The sequence below is a fragment of the Podarcis erhardii genome, assembly GCF_964252035.2.
Source record: "Podarcis erhardii genome assembly, chromosome: 4".
NCBI lineage: Eukaryota > Metazoa > Chordata > Lepidosauria > Squamata > Lacertidae > Podarcis > Podarcis erhardii.
Window position 1 is genome coordinate 85,035,644 of NC_138508.1, and position 15,660 is coordinate 85,051,303.

At 41.6% G+C, this 15,660-nt stretch overlaps 1 protein-coding gene and 1 long non-coding RNA gene across 4 annotated transcripts in view; both read left to right on the top strand.

Annotated features, from left to right (window-relative positions):
- The window catches only part of FGF14 (fibroblast growth factor 14), a 295,728-nt gene extending 286,514 nt beyond the window's left edge, over positions 1–9,214 (top strand). For all 3 annotated transcript variants that reach the window (XM_081858343.1, XM_081858344.1, XM_081858342.1), the window contains exons 4-5: positions 104–302; positions 4,719–9,214. In XM_081858343.1, coding sequence (XP_081714469.1) covers positions 104–302; positions 4,719–4,855 — 336 coding nt within the window. In that variant the 3' untranslated portion in view covers positions 4,856–9,214. The remainder of the gene's footprint in view (positions 1–103; positions 303–4,718) is intronic.
- Positions 9,215–11,576: 2,362 nt separating this feature from the next.
- On the top strand, positions 11,577–14,362 carry LOC309339871. Its single transcript, XR_014155587.1, has 2 exons — positions 11,577–11,714; positions 11,748–14,362. It is a non-coding gene; the product is annotated as an uncharacterized lncRNA (long non-coding RNA).
- The last annotated feature ends 1,298 nt before the right edge of the window (positions 14,363–15,660 follow it).

Genomic DNA, 15,660 nt, shown 5'->3' on the forward strand with positions numbered 1-15,660 from the left:
GGTTTTTGTATTTAAATGTAGTAAACCCAAAACAGAATGGGGCGGGGGAGAGAGAGAACACTTGCTGTGATTGTCCTCTTAACATCTTTTCTTTCCCCTGCAGGAACTTTTTACACCAGAATGCAAGTTTAAGGAGTCTGTTTTCGAAAATTATTATGTAATCTACTCATCAATGCTCTACAGACAGCAAGAGTCAGGAAGGGCCTGGTTCTTGGGGCTCAATAAAGAAGGCCAAGTCATGAAAGGAAATAGAGTGAAGAAAACAAAACCAGCAGCGCATTTTCTACCGAAGCCATTGGAAGGTAAGCTTTGCATTGGCATTAGTGGCATATCTTAACTTTTTGTGCAGCACACAGAGTGAGTGACTTCAGGGGTACATTTCTATCATTCCCAAGGGTTTCTAAACATTGCTGGATGACACCTCCCTAGCTCCAAGGAGTATTTTGTATATTGCTTCATTCTGTTTGAAAAGGGCACACATGAAAGGCTTTTTGTGTGTGTGGTGATACTTGATCAGGGCTTGAGTGTGGAAAGCCACTTTCGAAAGCACTTTTCCAGCATCTCAAAATGGACTGCGGATGTAGCATGGCTGCTAAAAGACGGGGCTGTGAAGAATGAAATTTTGTCTTTGTCGTAGGCTCAATAGGTGGCCTTTGAGAGAGCCATTCCTCTCCCACCAGCCTCAGTTCCCACCTGCAATATGGGGGTGATAAAAATATCACAAGGCTGTTGAAAGGATTGTTGAGACAATATATGCAGAGCACTTTGCTTGAAAGTAAATTGTGAAATATAATTCAGAATAAAAATTCAGGGTTCGTGCTTTGTGATAAGTTTTTGTTTAACCAACTAGGGAGATCTGAATCTCAGCATATGCTTTTCTTTCTGATGATTTTTTTTAATGAAAATTGGAATGGAAAGTGCTTATAAAAGCTAAGTCATATGTCCAGACCAGCCCATTTATATATCCAAGATTGAACAGAAGTAATGGAAGATGTCCCAACAAATTTCCCTACCCTCCCACCAAACTTTTAAAGATGAGGCATGGTACACTGGCTCATGAGACTCTCTCTCCTTGTGGGAATATTGAGATTGCAAGTGCACACTTGTCGGGACAAGTGGGTCTGCTCTCATCTCCAAAGGAAGTCCTGGCTATAGGTGGCAAGGCTGCACCCTTCTGTTCGGTCTCCCTCTCAGTCACTGCTGCCATCTGTTCAGTTTCTTCACCTCGGCTGATCATGCTTTCTTCAGCCTCCATGAGTTCCCCATTCCATATGAACGCTGGAGGGGAATTCTGGCATCCCTGGTCCCTCTTCCAAAGTGACTGACAGGTTGGAAAGGGGAGAACCCCTTTCCTCCATCCCAGGTTCCCACAATTCAGTGCCCCCCAAACACACACACCTGCGTTTCTTCTTCTTCCGTTATATCTTGCCAACCTTGCAGATGGCGCTGACCCAGAGCTCTATCATAGGTCAGCCAAGGGTGAACACCTGAGGTAGGTAGAAAGCCTGGGTACAGGCTGTGTCTACTCCCCAGATGCTCCCCTGGACTCAAGCACGGGCACAGCCCCCTCTTGGGGGTTGACCAAACCAAGTTGAGTCCGTGGATTCCGTTAATGGAATACCCTTCACATAGGGATGGCGAGACCATTCCCCCATCCCTATCACCTGAACCAGTGCCTATCTGCAACCTTACAAGTTGTGACGATTTGCTACGCGACAGGTGAAACCCAAATGGCAACAGCCAATCAGCCAAGTGGGGAAAATTCCTGCTGTGCCCCTGCCCCAATGACAGATGACGCACAATGGCATAGCAAGGTCAATCGCAAAATGCCCTAAATATAGGGAGAGACGGATGTTCCGATGCACGAGCCAAAAGAGGAAGCTCTGGGTCACATGCATAGGTATTTATAGGTCCCTCGATCCATTGAGACAGCACCCCATTGGCCAGATTAAACCCAGCAATGAGGGACCTACCAGCCGGGTGTTGTGGCTGTCCAATATACCCACCCACAACAAGAGGGTCAGTCTTCCGGTCTCACCGCAACACGTCCCCTCTTTTAGGGAGGACACACTTTCCAGAAGATGCTTAAAAATGTGCATTGACAGTTAATGAAATTAAACAAAATGCTACACATTTTATGTTATGGCTTGGCCATTGGTTTAAGATTACGCTCCTTACATTTTTCTGAGTTTTAATTTAGTATTTATTTTTGATAACTCTATATCCGTCCTAATACAGTTTGCAATACAGTGGTACCTCTGGTTAAGAACTTAATTTGTTCTGGAGGTCCATTCTTAACCTGAAACTGTTCTTAACCTGAGGTACCACTGTATTGCAAACTGTATTAGGACGGATATAGAGTTATCAAAAAATGGGGCCTCCTGCTGCCGCCCGCTGGCACGGTTTCTGTTCTCATCCTGAAGCAAAGTTCTTAACCCGAGGTACTGTTTCTGGGTTAGCGGAGTCTGTAACCTGAAGCGTCTGTAACCCAAAGTACCATTGTAGTAAAAAATAACTAAATGGCAGCATTAAAACAACCACAATCAAATACTATCCTGAACTGGTACTTGTGCCTTTGGGAAAGAGGTATGCAAAAGGAGGTGGCAACACAGGCAGGCTTGTCTGCACTACATGCAGCTGATTTTTTCACTTCTCCTCTTTGAAAGCAAGGAGAGGGCCACAGATATGGCATTGCCACCAGTGAGTGCTGTTGCAAATGGCTCACTCTTTTGTTAGTGGGTAGACATTTGGGCTCTGCATAGAAATGTCACAGATCTACTGCTACCCCTTTCATTTAATGACCTTCTGGCCCTGATTGTTTAGATTTTATTTTTCCCTGTAGGTCTAGTCCAGAATAGGTTATGCCACAATAAAATCAATTTTTTGCTCCAACAGAACAATGTGGCAACTATTCTGGATTTTATTTTCACAAATAGAGAGCGAGTGATGATTTGGAAAATATGAAAACATAAGTTATGCTTTCAAAACGACAGATTGTATAGATGTAATTCCTAAGAGTATGAGGCATTAGGAATGCATGATCCGTATTGTATGCACATTCTTCTGCATAAATCTTAGTGAAGATGAACCATAGTACTATCATACACAAGAAATGGGAATCTGTGCATACTTATTATTTTTGTTATTTGTTAAATGCCTATTCTTTCCGCACACCCTAGCTCTTCCCATATCCTCTCTCTCAAGTACATAAACTTGCAAGAGCTCAAGTTACTTGCAGGACGGAATGCTGAATGGAAAGAGAGTGGCATGCACTGATCTGTGCCTCTCAAGGCCATGTATCTGTATTGAGAGGGGAAGGGAGGAAAGGGTATTGGGTATAAATGATCCTTCCTCACATGTCACAGCACACGTAAACAGAACTAAGAAGAGTGGTGGTTTCCCACCTCCCTGCTTAGTATGCATACATAACTTCTCCATCCTACTTTGGCATTGACAGAGCCAGTGCTTGACTTAACACTAACAGCCAGTGTGCCTACACCTCTATAGGAAATGCATTGAGCAGCAATTTCCCTAGGATTGGGAAGTCTGATATTGTTATAGTCTGTGTTTTCAAAATAGCACCATTAGTGGGCAGATTTTTTCAACTGGGACCCTTAACCAATTATGGTTGGAGGTGCTGGCCTCACCAATTTAGAACCAGTTATTAGGAAAGCTAGTTTTAAAGCTGGCCCTCCCAGTGTGTTTGTTAATTGCTAAAGGTGAATGGGCCAAGAAAACTATCAGGGTGGTGATGGTTGCCCTTACACGTGGATATTTAATTAGTCTGCTAGCTGATAGAACGTGCCTTAGCCTTGTGGAATCACTATAGGGGTGTGACAGCTTCCTGGGACAACTTGGATGGTTCAGATCTGGGAATAGCATGCCTGGTCTCCAGGCAATTTGGAGTGTTGTAGAAAGCTAATATATATCAAAACCCAAAAGGGATTTCTCCATCACAGGAGTCTAATCAAAATGTCATCATATTATAAGTAGCGTAGCTGTCCCTCATTCAGACTGCATCTTGAGACAATTGCCATTCTCTGTTTAAAATGGTCTTAACCCCATCTACATAATTACTTGCTTTACATATCTTAATGTTGTAAATTTTAAACTCGTCCAGCTTCCAGTTCCCCATAACTTTTATACATATAATCAGATGGAACAGATGACAACAACAACAACAATCATGTTTGTACCCTGCTCATCTGACTGGGTTATCTCAGCCACTCTGGGCAGTTTCCAACATATATAAAAGCATAATAAAACATTGCACAGTGAAAATCTTCCCTAAACAGGGCTGCCTTCAGATGTCTTCTAAACATTGTATAGTTACACATCTCCTTGACACTACTACTCCTTGGCGCCACTACAGAAAAGACTCTCTGGCTGGTTCTCTTTAGCTTCACTTCTTGCAGTGAGGGAACCGCCAGAAGGCTCTCAGTGCTGGATCTGTGTCGAGGCTGAACGATAGGGGTGGAGATGCTCCTTCATGTATACAGGGTTAGGATTGTTTAGGTCAACATCAACACTTTGAATTGCGCTCGGAAATGTACTGGAAGCCAGTGTAGGTCTTTCAGAACCAGTGTTATACAAGTGTGTGTTTAAACTCCTTTATTTTATTTTTTTTATAAAGCAGCAACTCAGTTAAATGGAGTTTAAGTATTGGGATCTCTCACATTTTACTTACGCATCTTATCTTTTTCTCTTCTCCCATGTAGTTGCCATGTATCGAGAACCATCTTTGCATGATGTTGGAGAAACAGTGCCAAAGGCTGGGGTGACTCCAAGTAAAAGCACAAGTGCATCGGCAATAATGAATGGAGGCAAACCAGTTAACAAGAGTAAGACAACATAGCCAGATCCTCATGGGTATTGTGACTTATTGAGCTCTCTTAAGTACGGCTGAGCATTTTATCCTTGCAAGACTGTCTCACTCTGGTGTCTGCGGATCAGATGGAGGCAAGCAAATGCTTGCTCTTCACTCATCCCAAACTAGGTTATTGCAAGCGGATAAATCTCAACCCGTAACTCCTCCTACAGCAAAGAAGACACCTGGTTAACCAGCTGAACTCAGACCATGGAATGCCCTACCAGATATGGAATGCCTTTTTAATATCTTTTCTGTGACTGTGACACCTCATGTGAATGACATACTTCACAAGTACACTTGATATCCTGCCTGCTGACAGTTACCCATAACCCCCCTTTTGAGTCCAGGAAACCCATGTGTTTTAAGTTCAATTTTGTAGCACACAAAATAAGTACTTTCTAGATAGATGCTGTAAACCTGTGCTATTATGAATTTTCTCTTCTTCCCCCTTTTTTACAAGGCTGCTCGCTCTGCTGTTTGTGTGACTCCTTTGCAGGGATTGTGTTTCTCTCAGAGTTAAATGTTGCTGGTGGCTTAGTTCTGAAAAGCAATCAGGGAATCAGGGGAGCCTTCGGAACCCTATTCGGAATTATACCCGTCAAGGAATAGGATCATTGTCTCAGAGGTACAAATGGGGATTCGGCCTGAATACTCTCTAGTGTGTTCTTGAGGTTGGCATTACTGAGAAGGGAAAAGCATCAAACATGGCCAGTCAACAATCTCTCGAGGCCAATGTTTGACATCCCCTGCCAGTTTCTTTTTGTGTGTGTGTTTTATACATATCACAGGCTTACTGGTAATGGTAACATTTGCCTTGCCCAGCGAGCAAGACCCACACATTTTTGGGAAAGTGGGTCCAAAGAACTCTGTAGGCCTTGTAGGCCTGAACTAAGGCTCATTTTTCATCTACTAGTCCTCATTATTTGAAAGTTAAAGGGGAAAAAATTAAGATGAATGAAAATTGCGCTACCTAAGTCCATTTCGAAACAGTAGAATCCTTCCTGTTTTTAATGAATGGAACGTAATCCCATCCTTATTTTTTTTTGGCTGTAGTCCACTCTCTTACTCAGCAAAGCATGGGCAAGGAAGTTACTGTGTTCTTTTTTGCAGCACCAATGCAAGGGGTAGAATATACTTTAATACTTTCAGTGTTTTAAAAAAAGAAGGAAGTTTTTCAATGGGACATATTTAAAGAGTTCCTTTGTGTTTCTTTCTAAAAAAGCTCAGCATGCAGAGTTTAATGCTCTCTATATAATTTCACCAGTACCACGTTTCCAGTCCAGCTTTTTAAGATAATATATGCCCACCAAATTGCTAGGTTTACGGTGCCTTGCCTTGATCTCAGTATTCTTTCCATTGTACTACATGAACCTAGGAAAATTCTAACACAATTACAAGGCTAAGAACTTTTACCATTTGATTGCTTAATAAAAGAAATACTGTTGATATTTCCTGGATATCAGTTTAAGAGTGGGTTGAAGCCAATTGAGAAGTGAAATGACAAATGGCCAGAAGTCTTAGGAGACATGAGAAAAATGCTGTTAAGTAAATTGGTAAAGAATTTGAAAGTGCTGATTAGAAAACTTGATAAAAGAAGAAGGCATGCTATGGACCAAAATGTACCTCAGTTCTGGAAAACCATGTATTAGACTATTCGGTGTTCATTTTCATGTCCCCCCCCCCATTTCATTTTTTGAGACTGTGTTTTCAGAATGGCTTTTAAAAATTGTTTCACGTTTACATAAATTATAATCTGTTGAAATGTTCAGCCTGCTTAGGTAGTCAACTAGATTGAACATTGGTTAACTCTTGACGCTTACAAGATTTTCATAACAGCTTCTATTTTAATAAGCAAACACTTGATATACATCCAAGTAGGTTATGTGATGTTGCTTAAGTAGAAATATACAATGTAAGCATTCAGACCATTTTTTTTTTATTATTTCCATTTAAGACAAGAAACTGTTTAAGGTTGGTTCTTTTTAACCAGAAGAGTGAAGCACATAAAATGATGCTCAATTTTCCAAGCGCTTAAAAAGACAAAAGAAGAAGAAACTAAAGAGGTGTTTAAAAGCTATGAAAACGGTATGTGCACAAAAATAAACCCTGAGCATCCTTTTACCCCGTGGCTTTCTCAAAACACTCTCTTGTGTTCTCTACCACATAGGGACAAAAAGGACCAACTTCCCCTCCATTAATTGGATGTTCAGGGTGATCAGCAGGTGGTGTGGCCTTCTCATGCAGGTACACTTATGCGCAAGGGCTGTGTAGTAAATACTGAAACTGAAGGTCTCTAAACTATCCATACTTTGCTCTCAAATGTGAAATGTTTTGTGTTATTCTCTAAAGACTCAGTTCCAGCAGCCTGCTGACTTTCATTCTAAATAGACAATTAAGTTTCTATACTGTGCAACTGGAATTAAAACAAAACAAAGTTATAAAACAGGAAAGCAAAATAAAAAAGATGTGAAATGCATTCTTTCTGCAAAATTTTGGAATCAGTTTTGTATTGGTGGATAAAGAATGGGAGAGGCAGGTGTTGGGTTGACTTTAGCACTGGGAAGTATGAAGATGGTATCCTATCTGGTCAGCTCATGCAACTGATTTTATAAGGCCAGCATAGAAAAAAAATTCTGCCCCTACTGCATCTTAATCCAGACTGCACTCATCACAGTATAGTCTGTTGGGTCTACCCTGCATTGGCAATTCTTCATCTTTTCATCTATGGAGAAGCTCATGAGACATAATCAAAGTTCTGCAAAATGGGATCAATATCCTTTGAAACACAACAATTTAATTTCCAACATGCAAACTCATGTTGCCAAGCCAACCTGTTGAGAGTGGCTAATATAATGTTAAGGCTGAGTTTATTTTTGTAATGTGAATGGTTGGCGCTGTACTGTAAGTAGAACACACAATGTCACCTTTGGCATTCTCTTCTGTGTCTGGAAGGGTCTTAAACCAGTGGAGAACCTGTTTCAGCACAAAGGAGAGGATTCATTGTTTCTTGTGCTTCAGTTACTCCTTTAGGTTTGTCTCTTGTCTCATCTGCTGCATGGGAAGAGGATGGTAATGATGAACTGCATGTCGTAGGCTATATGTATCAGACCTGTTGGTATGTACTGCTAAACTGACATACATATAAGCAATGAGTTTGTCTGCATTGTACAGTTTGTGTTTATTACCATTTTGTTGTATACACAGATGCAACATATTGAATAAAATATTTGTATGAAGGCATATTAAAAAAACAACAACCCAACATTTGATATTTTACCCCCCAAAAAAGTTGTGCAAAGTAACATTGCATTGGCAGCAGTATAACAAAACATCATGTATATAGTTTGGCAAAATTCAATTCTCTCTCCTTTGACCATGCCAAAGAAAATTTTAGCTCCTTATTCTATTACCTCTCTTGCTGTTTTCCAGGACAACATGTTGCCATTTTGTTCCCTCTCAAATTAATTTCTGTCAAGCAACACTTGCTTTTCAACTGTCTGTTACTTGCTAAAGAACTGTACCAGTAAACTTGATGGAATCAATTTGTGTTTACAGGTCAAATGTGTATACTGCCATGTAAACACCATGTTTGTGTTCCCACATTCCCTCAGTTTGCATGTTTTGTTGTGTTGGCTTTAGCTTCAGTCCCCGCAAAGGAGGCAGCATTATCAGCAAAGAACAAATATGGTAATGACAGACCCCAGCCATGTCATGCAGTTCTAATTGCAGAGGGAAATCAGACATTCCTCTGATCCCGATACCTGCTTGCCCTGATGGATTTCTTGGGCATATTGGGTTTTGCCATTCATGCCAACAGCTTCTTATGCTGAGATACATGAGAAAGGCAACCTAGATGAAGGAGCACCAAGCATGCATTAGAACTTGCCTACCCCAAACTCATCATTGGAACTGGATATCCGGGTGATGGACTGCAGCAGGATAAGATTGCACCTTTCATCCTTTTAGCAGTTAAAACAAAACAAAACACTTTTACTTTATTCTGCAAAATCTCATCTAAGTCCATGAAAAAACCCATTCCTTGCTAAAACACTGAATTAAGTACCACCTTTTGTTCTGTCTAGGAAGCATCCACAACACACAGGAGTTCTCACTAGCCCACCAACACTCATACACTCTTATAGGGATCTAATAGGGAGGTAATATATAAAAGTTTGCAACACACTTTAGGATTTTCTGTCCTTGAAGTTACTCTAAAACTGACATAAAGTATTTGTATGAAATTATTTTTCCCTGCATCAATTTGATTTAACTTCTTTAGAATTATATTGCCCTATAGCAAACTATCAAGGCATTAAAAAAAAATAAATGACTACTTGCTATAAAGATTTTTGCCTGGGATGTGTGTGTATATATTGAGGGGGGGCGGGCTCTTCTTACCATATGGGGGAAGGTTTTCACTGCCTTAGTGCCACTATGCTATGGCATTAGGTGATTTGGCTTACATGCCTTCTCTTATATTGCACTGAAATGCTTTTCAACTATGTCCTGACAAAACACCAACCATCTTTGGATACTTAAATACAATTTATTTTTAGCTATTTAGTTTAAAAATCAAATTCTTGCGATACTTTTCAAATGGAGGTATTTTATCCCCAAATGTTTAAGATTAAGAGTCTCATCTCCTGATACCTTTTTATTTGCTTCAAAGCAGGTTTGGGGAGAGAGGCTGCTAATTTGACCAGAGAAGCAGTGCAGGAGTAGTGGGTGCTAAACTCTTTCTTCCCATGCTGTCCCTCTAGGCCCCACCCACCTCCAGCTACTTTTTAAGTTATGAAAGAAACAGCAGGAAAAGTCTCCTGCTCTGCGTGGCGTTTGGCTCTTAGTCTTTAAACAGACAGGTAGGATATGGAAAAATACCATCACTTTGGCCCTGGTTATCTCTTGACCCTATCAGATTATCTGGCTATCTTTCTGCTGCTTATCCAGAAATTCAGCAAGTGATCATTATTTTCATACTGGCAACCCCCTTGAGTGTGCTAACAACTTGAATACAGCCTGCTTGGGCATATTCCTTCCCTGAAGTGGACCATGGTTGTCCACAAATTATAAGTCACATCCTTTCTGGACTACGTGAAGAGGGTCCCCACAGGAACACACACCCCCTCAAACTTTGGGGGTGTGAATTTATAAGACCTGTTTGCACTGGATTGAGACACGTTTCTTGAGTACATACTTGATCTTTCCTGGGGGAATTCTCATGAGAAAAGCATTTGCACTTGCAATGTTCCACCTGCACTTTCAAGCAGCACCATCTCGGAAAGACTGTACCGCTAATTTTCCCTGAACATTTTTGTTGGGTTCAAAATTATACGTTGGGTTATAAAACTATACGTTGAATCTTAGATGTCAAGGGAAGTGTCAACTGCAGATTGAAGTGGGCAGTATATAAAAGCAACGAGCCAGCTTAGTTTATATTTCTGTATGTATGCCACTCAATCATATAGCCAACGACAATCCTCATTATGGCACACATAGTGAACAGGCTATGCAGGCAAGTGTATCACACCCAAGATGAAATCTTACAGCCTAATTAACTGTACATTCTCGGAAAAGTGAATGAAAATGGACGCTTACCCCTTCCTCCAGGTAGGTGGCTGTTGCGGATCCTGGTGCTCAGTCACAATCCCTGAGATAGCCAAAACACACATGGCCAGGTGGCCATTGGGGGATTGCCTTGGCCGCCTGGGGGTTCCCGCCAGCTCCTGCACTTTAAATTGGCCAATGAGAGGCCTGCTCTGGGGGGTGTACCTCACTGGCTGAAAGAACACTGGCTGCCCAGCTGCCCCAGCAGCCAGTGAGGCATAAAAGCCAGCAGCACCTTCCCTTCTCTTAGGTGAACTGGCTATGCATTCCAAGATGAAATCTTACAGCTTACCATATTTCTCGCTCTATAAGATGCACCAGACCATAAGACACACCTAGTTTTTGGAGGAGGAAAACAAGAAAAAAATATTCTGAATTTCAGAAGCCAAGAACAACAAGAGGGATTGCTGCGCAGTGAAAGCAGCGATCCTGCTTGCTGTTCTGGCTTCTGGGATAGCTGCGCAGCCTGCATTTGCTCCATAAGACACCCACACATTTCTCCTTACTTTTTAGGAAGGGAAAAGTGAGTCTTATAGAGCAAAAAATACGGTAATTAACTGTAGTAAAGTACATTCTCAGAAAAGTGATCAAGAATTACAACAATTTTGTTCCCACTGGACAAAGGGCTCCACGATATGAGGTTGAGATGGTATATAGTTATCAGAGGCATTCTTATCTCATTTCTTTCCCCACTTCACTATGCTTCCTCTGAAATCAGAAATGTGCAAAAGTTGGTGAAGAGCAGCAACGGAAGGGGCAAACCGCAAAGGTGCACGATGTTTTAATAAGATATTGCCACTAGTCTATCCTGAAGTTTTTCCAAGTCATAATTGTTCTTCTTTTAGAGCAATTTTGGTGGGTGGACTCGCTAATTCCTCAAATGTTTACAAAATTCTCCATTGTAGGGAACTCATTTTGAGGGCTTGCCACTTTGGTTTGTTTGCTCCCGATTGCTAAAGGTCACCCCTTCTTTTATTTAATGCATCGCACATTGCACAGCTACAGCCCATGTTATTTCACCGTCTTAAGCAGGGTGGGGTAACAATAACTGCTAGGGGTTAAGAAAAGTTCACTCTCATACTTATGTGGGATGGGAACGCTCCTGCTTTTCATGTTACCCTGTAAATGGCTAAGAAGTCTCTGTAATGACATAAAGGATAGCATTAGTAGTCATGATACACATGCAGTATAGTTCTATAGGAAGGCTTGCCAAAGCCCACTGAAACCAAAGGGTTAAGATGTGCCTAACTGCATGCAATTGCAATTGCCTGAGTGCTATTTTTGGTTAGTATTATCAGTTATTTGGTTAGTAATATCAGAGTGTTTACATCAGGGGTCGCCAGCCCAGCACCCATGCCATGCCATGCCATCCATGAAGGCTTCCACTGGTACCCATGGACAGGGACCCCGGACTGAGCTTTCACAGGGAAAAAGGTTTCTAGCCCTCCTGGAAAGTAAGTTATGGGGTAAAACATGCAGGTAACGTCCAAGCAATTTCTGTTAAATGCAAGTGAGTGCGGCATGGCCATTTCCCCTGGTACTGAGGGCTTCCTGTTGCTATTTGATGGCAATAGCCTGTGTGTGTGCGCGCGCGCACGTGCAAAATCCATATTGTATGATTTCCACAATCAGGATCAGCAGGCCATAGCTGACTTTCCAGCCACTTGCCAGGGGTGGCTGTCTCTCTAATTTTCTGTTATTCCATACTCCACGCAGCATTTTGTGTTACAGCAGCTATTTTGGAACTGGTGTGCCCAACACTCCTGAAAAGTTTGAAATATGCCCACCCATCCAAAAAGGCTGGCAACCCCCAATTTACATAATCAAGCCTTGCAATCGTTGCTAGCAATGGTAAGAACTATAGTAGTGCAAAGGACAGCCTAAAGGCAGCTACATAGATGTCTAAATACCATTGCAAGTCAGGAATCCAACACATCCTAAGAATTTATACAGCCAGCCTTGACTTCTCTCCTGCCTTTCTAGAAGATATTTTTACCAGTGGAAACACAATTTCTGCTCTTAGCTACAGTTGACTAACCATAGTGTCGAGATGTTAAAGAAGCAAAAACAGAAGAATGCTGCTGGAGCACATTAGGAACTAATTGGGTTGTTCCTATGTGCACCTACATGCACAATGCATGCATTACACTGAGAAGGTGGTTAATATGTGAGTTGAAGGTGTGAAGGGAGCAAATGGCCTCTTTATGTATGCAATTATTTACCAGCCCCCTAGTTCACACCAGTCATCTGATGAAATCAGCTTGTGCAATATAAACTGGTGGTAGGCACCGTTTACACAAGGAGCAAGAAGAAGAAAAAATGTATCCCACAATATTCCTATCTGCCCATTGATACAGGTCATCTGAATGGAGGTTCTCCTCTTTAATGGAGCTGCCCTTCGAAAGGAGATAATACACTGGGTTTCCGTTTCCATACTTTTCATGCTCAAAGTTCAGACTCCCCCGTTACTGTTCTGCCTCTGTACGTATTTTAGACCTTGGAGCTAATACATTAAAAGCTAGAGAGAGAGAAAGCACAGTACGGTGTCCAGTTTGATTGGTGGCATGTTTCCTAGCTCAAGGCCATTTACAGTTTACACACACATACAAGTAAATGTGGCTGCAATCTGATGGCTCCAACCCTTGCATGGAACTCTGTATGCAGAATGGGGCCCAACTTATGCACATAGAGCATTTCCTTTTATCAACAAAAGTCAAAATCCAATGCATATAGCTGAATTTTGATCTGGGGCAAATGTATCAAAGTTGTCAGTCAGGAATAACATTTATTTTGAGCCCCTTTTAAGCTAAGTGCCCATTTAGCAATTTGTTATACAGATCAGCATTGACTGTGCAATGCTATCATTCAACTATAACCAATGTGACTTAGATCCAGGCACAGGGAAGCCGCAACTATGCCCCATATTAATTGGACTGTGGATGTGCCATCCAATACCTTTCTACATAAATAAAGCCCAGCATTAGATGGCCATTGCAGTTGCTCTAGGGTCACAAAAATCACATGTCTAAAATATAAACATAGTTTTATAGACGTCTCTAGTCAAAGCAGCAAACCATAATTATGAATTATTGCATCACTGGAATCTTCAGCTAATACTGTATCAATATATTTTAGGAAGAACACTATTTGGAGTTTAAAGATGGCATAGAACAGCGCTGAGGAGTATCTGCCTGATTATGCATGCACATAACTCCTGTTTAATAAATTATGCACAGACATTTAGAGGTCACTGAGTACAGGCTCTGATAAGAGGTGCGTCTTTTGCTTTTAAAGGAGACAAGAAATGGAATCGCATGAAGGGTTTTCTCTGTGTGTGTGTTGTGGGGGGAGGGAATTGTTCATACCCTGGTAATACTAGCTTCCTATAAACATCTCACACTTCAGCCATTTCTTTAAGGTAGCGGCTTTCTCTTTAAACAGTACCTGCTCTTTCTACAAAAATAAACTCAAGTTTTTACAGTAATTAAGAATATATATTTTGCAATGGTCTTTCCTTATTTCTGCATTATGGGTCAATCCAAAAGCTGAATATAGACATCCAAGTTGTTGCAACAAAATAATATATTGAACTTTTATATCTGGATACAAAGGTCTCCCCAAACATGTTAGCAAATTTGCTTTTGCCATCCTTTAACACAAAATGTAAGCATTCTTTTTTTAAAAAAGAAAAGAAAAGAAAATGTATGTGATTTTTTTCTCTCTGAGGAACCAAAGGGCTGCCAATTTCTCCATGTACAAAAAGTGATTCTATGTAAATAAAGCAGGGAACTCCCCGAGAGCTGTGCATTTCTTTTTCCATAATTCAATGTGAACTCCACACTGAGCAGCATTTCACCACTAAAAATAAAATTAAAAAATTGTTCCTAAGACTGACCTATTTGTATTTATTGTTCTAAATCCACAATTTCAATTTTCTGTGCTGTCCTGTTCTAAACGCCTTTGACTCTCTACACAATCACACTGAACAGATGAACTCAGGGCTGGCATCAGGTTTGGGTAGCTGGAGAGGCTGAGGCTGGGCTCCCCTATGATATATCTGTCCTATACGCCCTGCATTCCCCTTTTCTTTTTTCTGGCCTAGTGCTCTACCACTAGAAGACAACTTTGCTCAGGGCCCTGCCAAACCTGGATGAACTGACCTTCCTCTGGCAAACCTTCAGTTTCATTCTTTCTATTTTTAAAATGGCAAGGTTGGGTAAATACTAGGCCTGATTATAGTAGTTAATGCCAGGTGCATGTAACACACATTCCAAAAGTGGTATCAGTTTTCCTTTGCTTGCATCAAGGACCAGGCAGCAAGTATTGCTAATGTAACACAGCAGGATTATCTGCAATGAATAGCTAAACCAGGATAGCCAACACGATGCCCTCCATATGCTGTTGGAAAGCAGTTCTGCAGAACTTGTGACTGTTAAGCCAAACAACACCAGCAGAGCAGTCAGGGCTGGGTATTAGTCAAAGCTATTTCTGCTGCCTGCCTGGGACTGCTAAGACAAGGGAGCAGCCACAATATATGGCTGACGTTTAAGGCTTGCTGTGCAGTTCAGGGTATCTTCATGTGATCAACAGAGCCAAGAGACAGAAAGTGATAAGTCTGCTTCTACACAAGACTTGTAATCCACACACTCATGCACCAAGCCACCTAGGGGACAAAGAGGGTCAGGAGGCTTCGCTATAATAGCTCTGCAGCACAAACACATGCTGGGCTTCAAATCTCCCCTTCAGGATTGCAGTTAAGCTTACTAGCAAGTATTGCATTCTTGTAATTAAAATCCACTTAGTTACCTTTTCGGCAAGTTCTAAGAGCAAGAGGAAATCCCCAAGAAGCCTGCCTTGGCCATTATCTTCTAGATGGCAAGACACTCATCACAGTATATTGATTTATTCAGCCTGCAAGAGATCTGATGGGCACACAATGTTCCAGGGCTGTTGAGAGGTTCTCTCAGCTGGGATGGGGAGTCTGCAGCCTGATTTTACATGGGCGAGGAGAGCGTGGAGGGAAGATAATGAGGATGTGAGGGAAACAACTGGAGGGGGCGAGAGCCAAAGCAGATGACAGGATGGAAAGGGGGAAGCCCCATGCAAGTGATCAGACCATGGGCAAGAGTGATCTGACCCCCAGTAGACCAGGGAGTGGGAAGGACCTGAGAGAGGCAGAGAGAGGC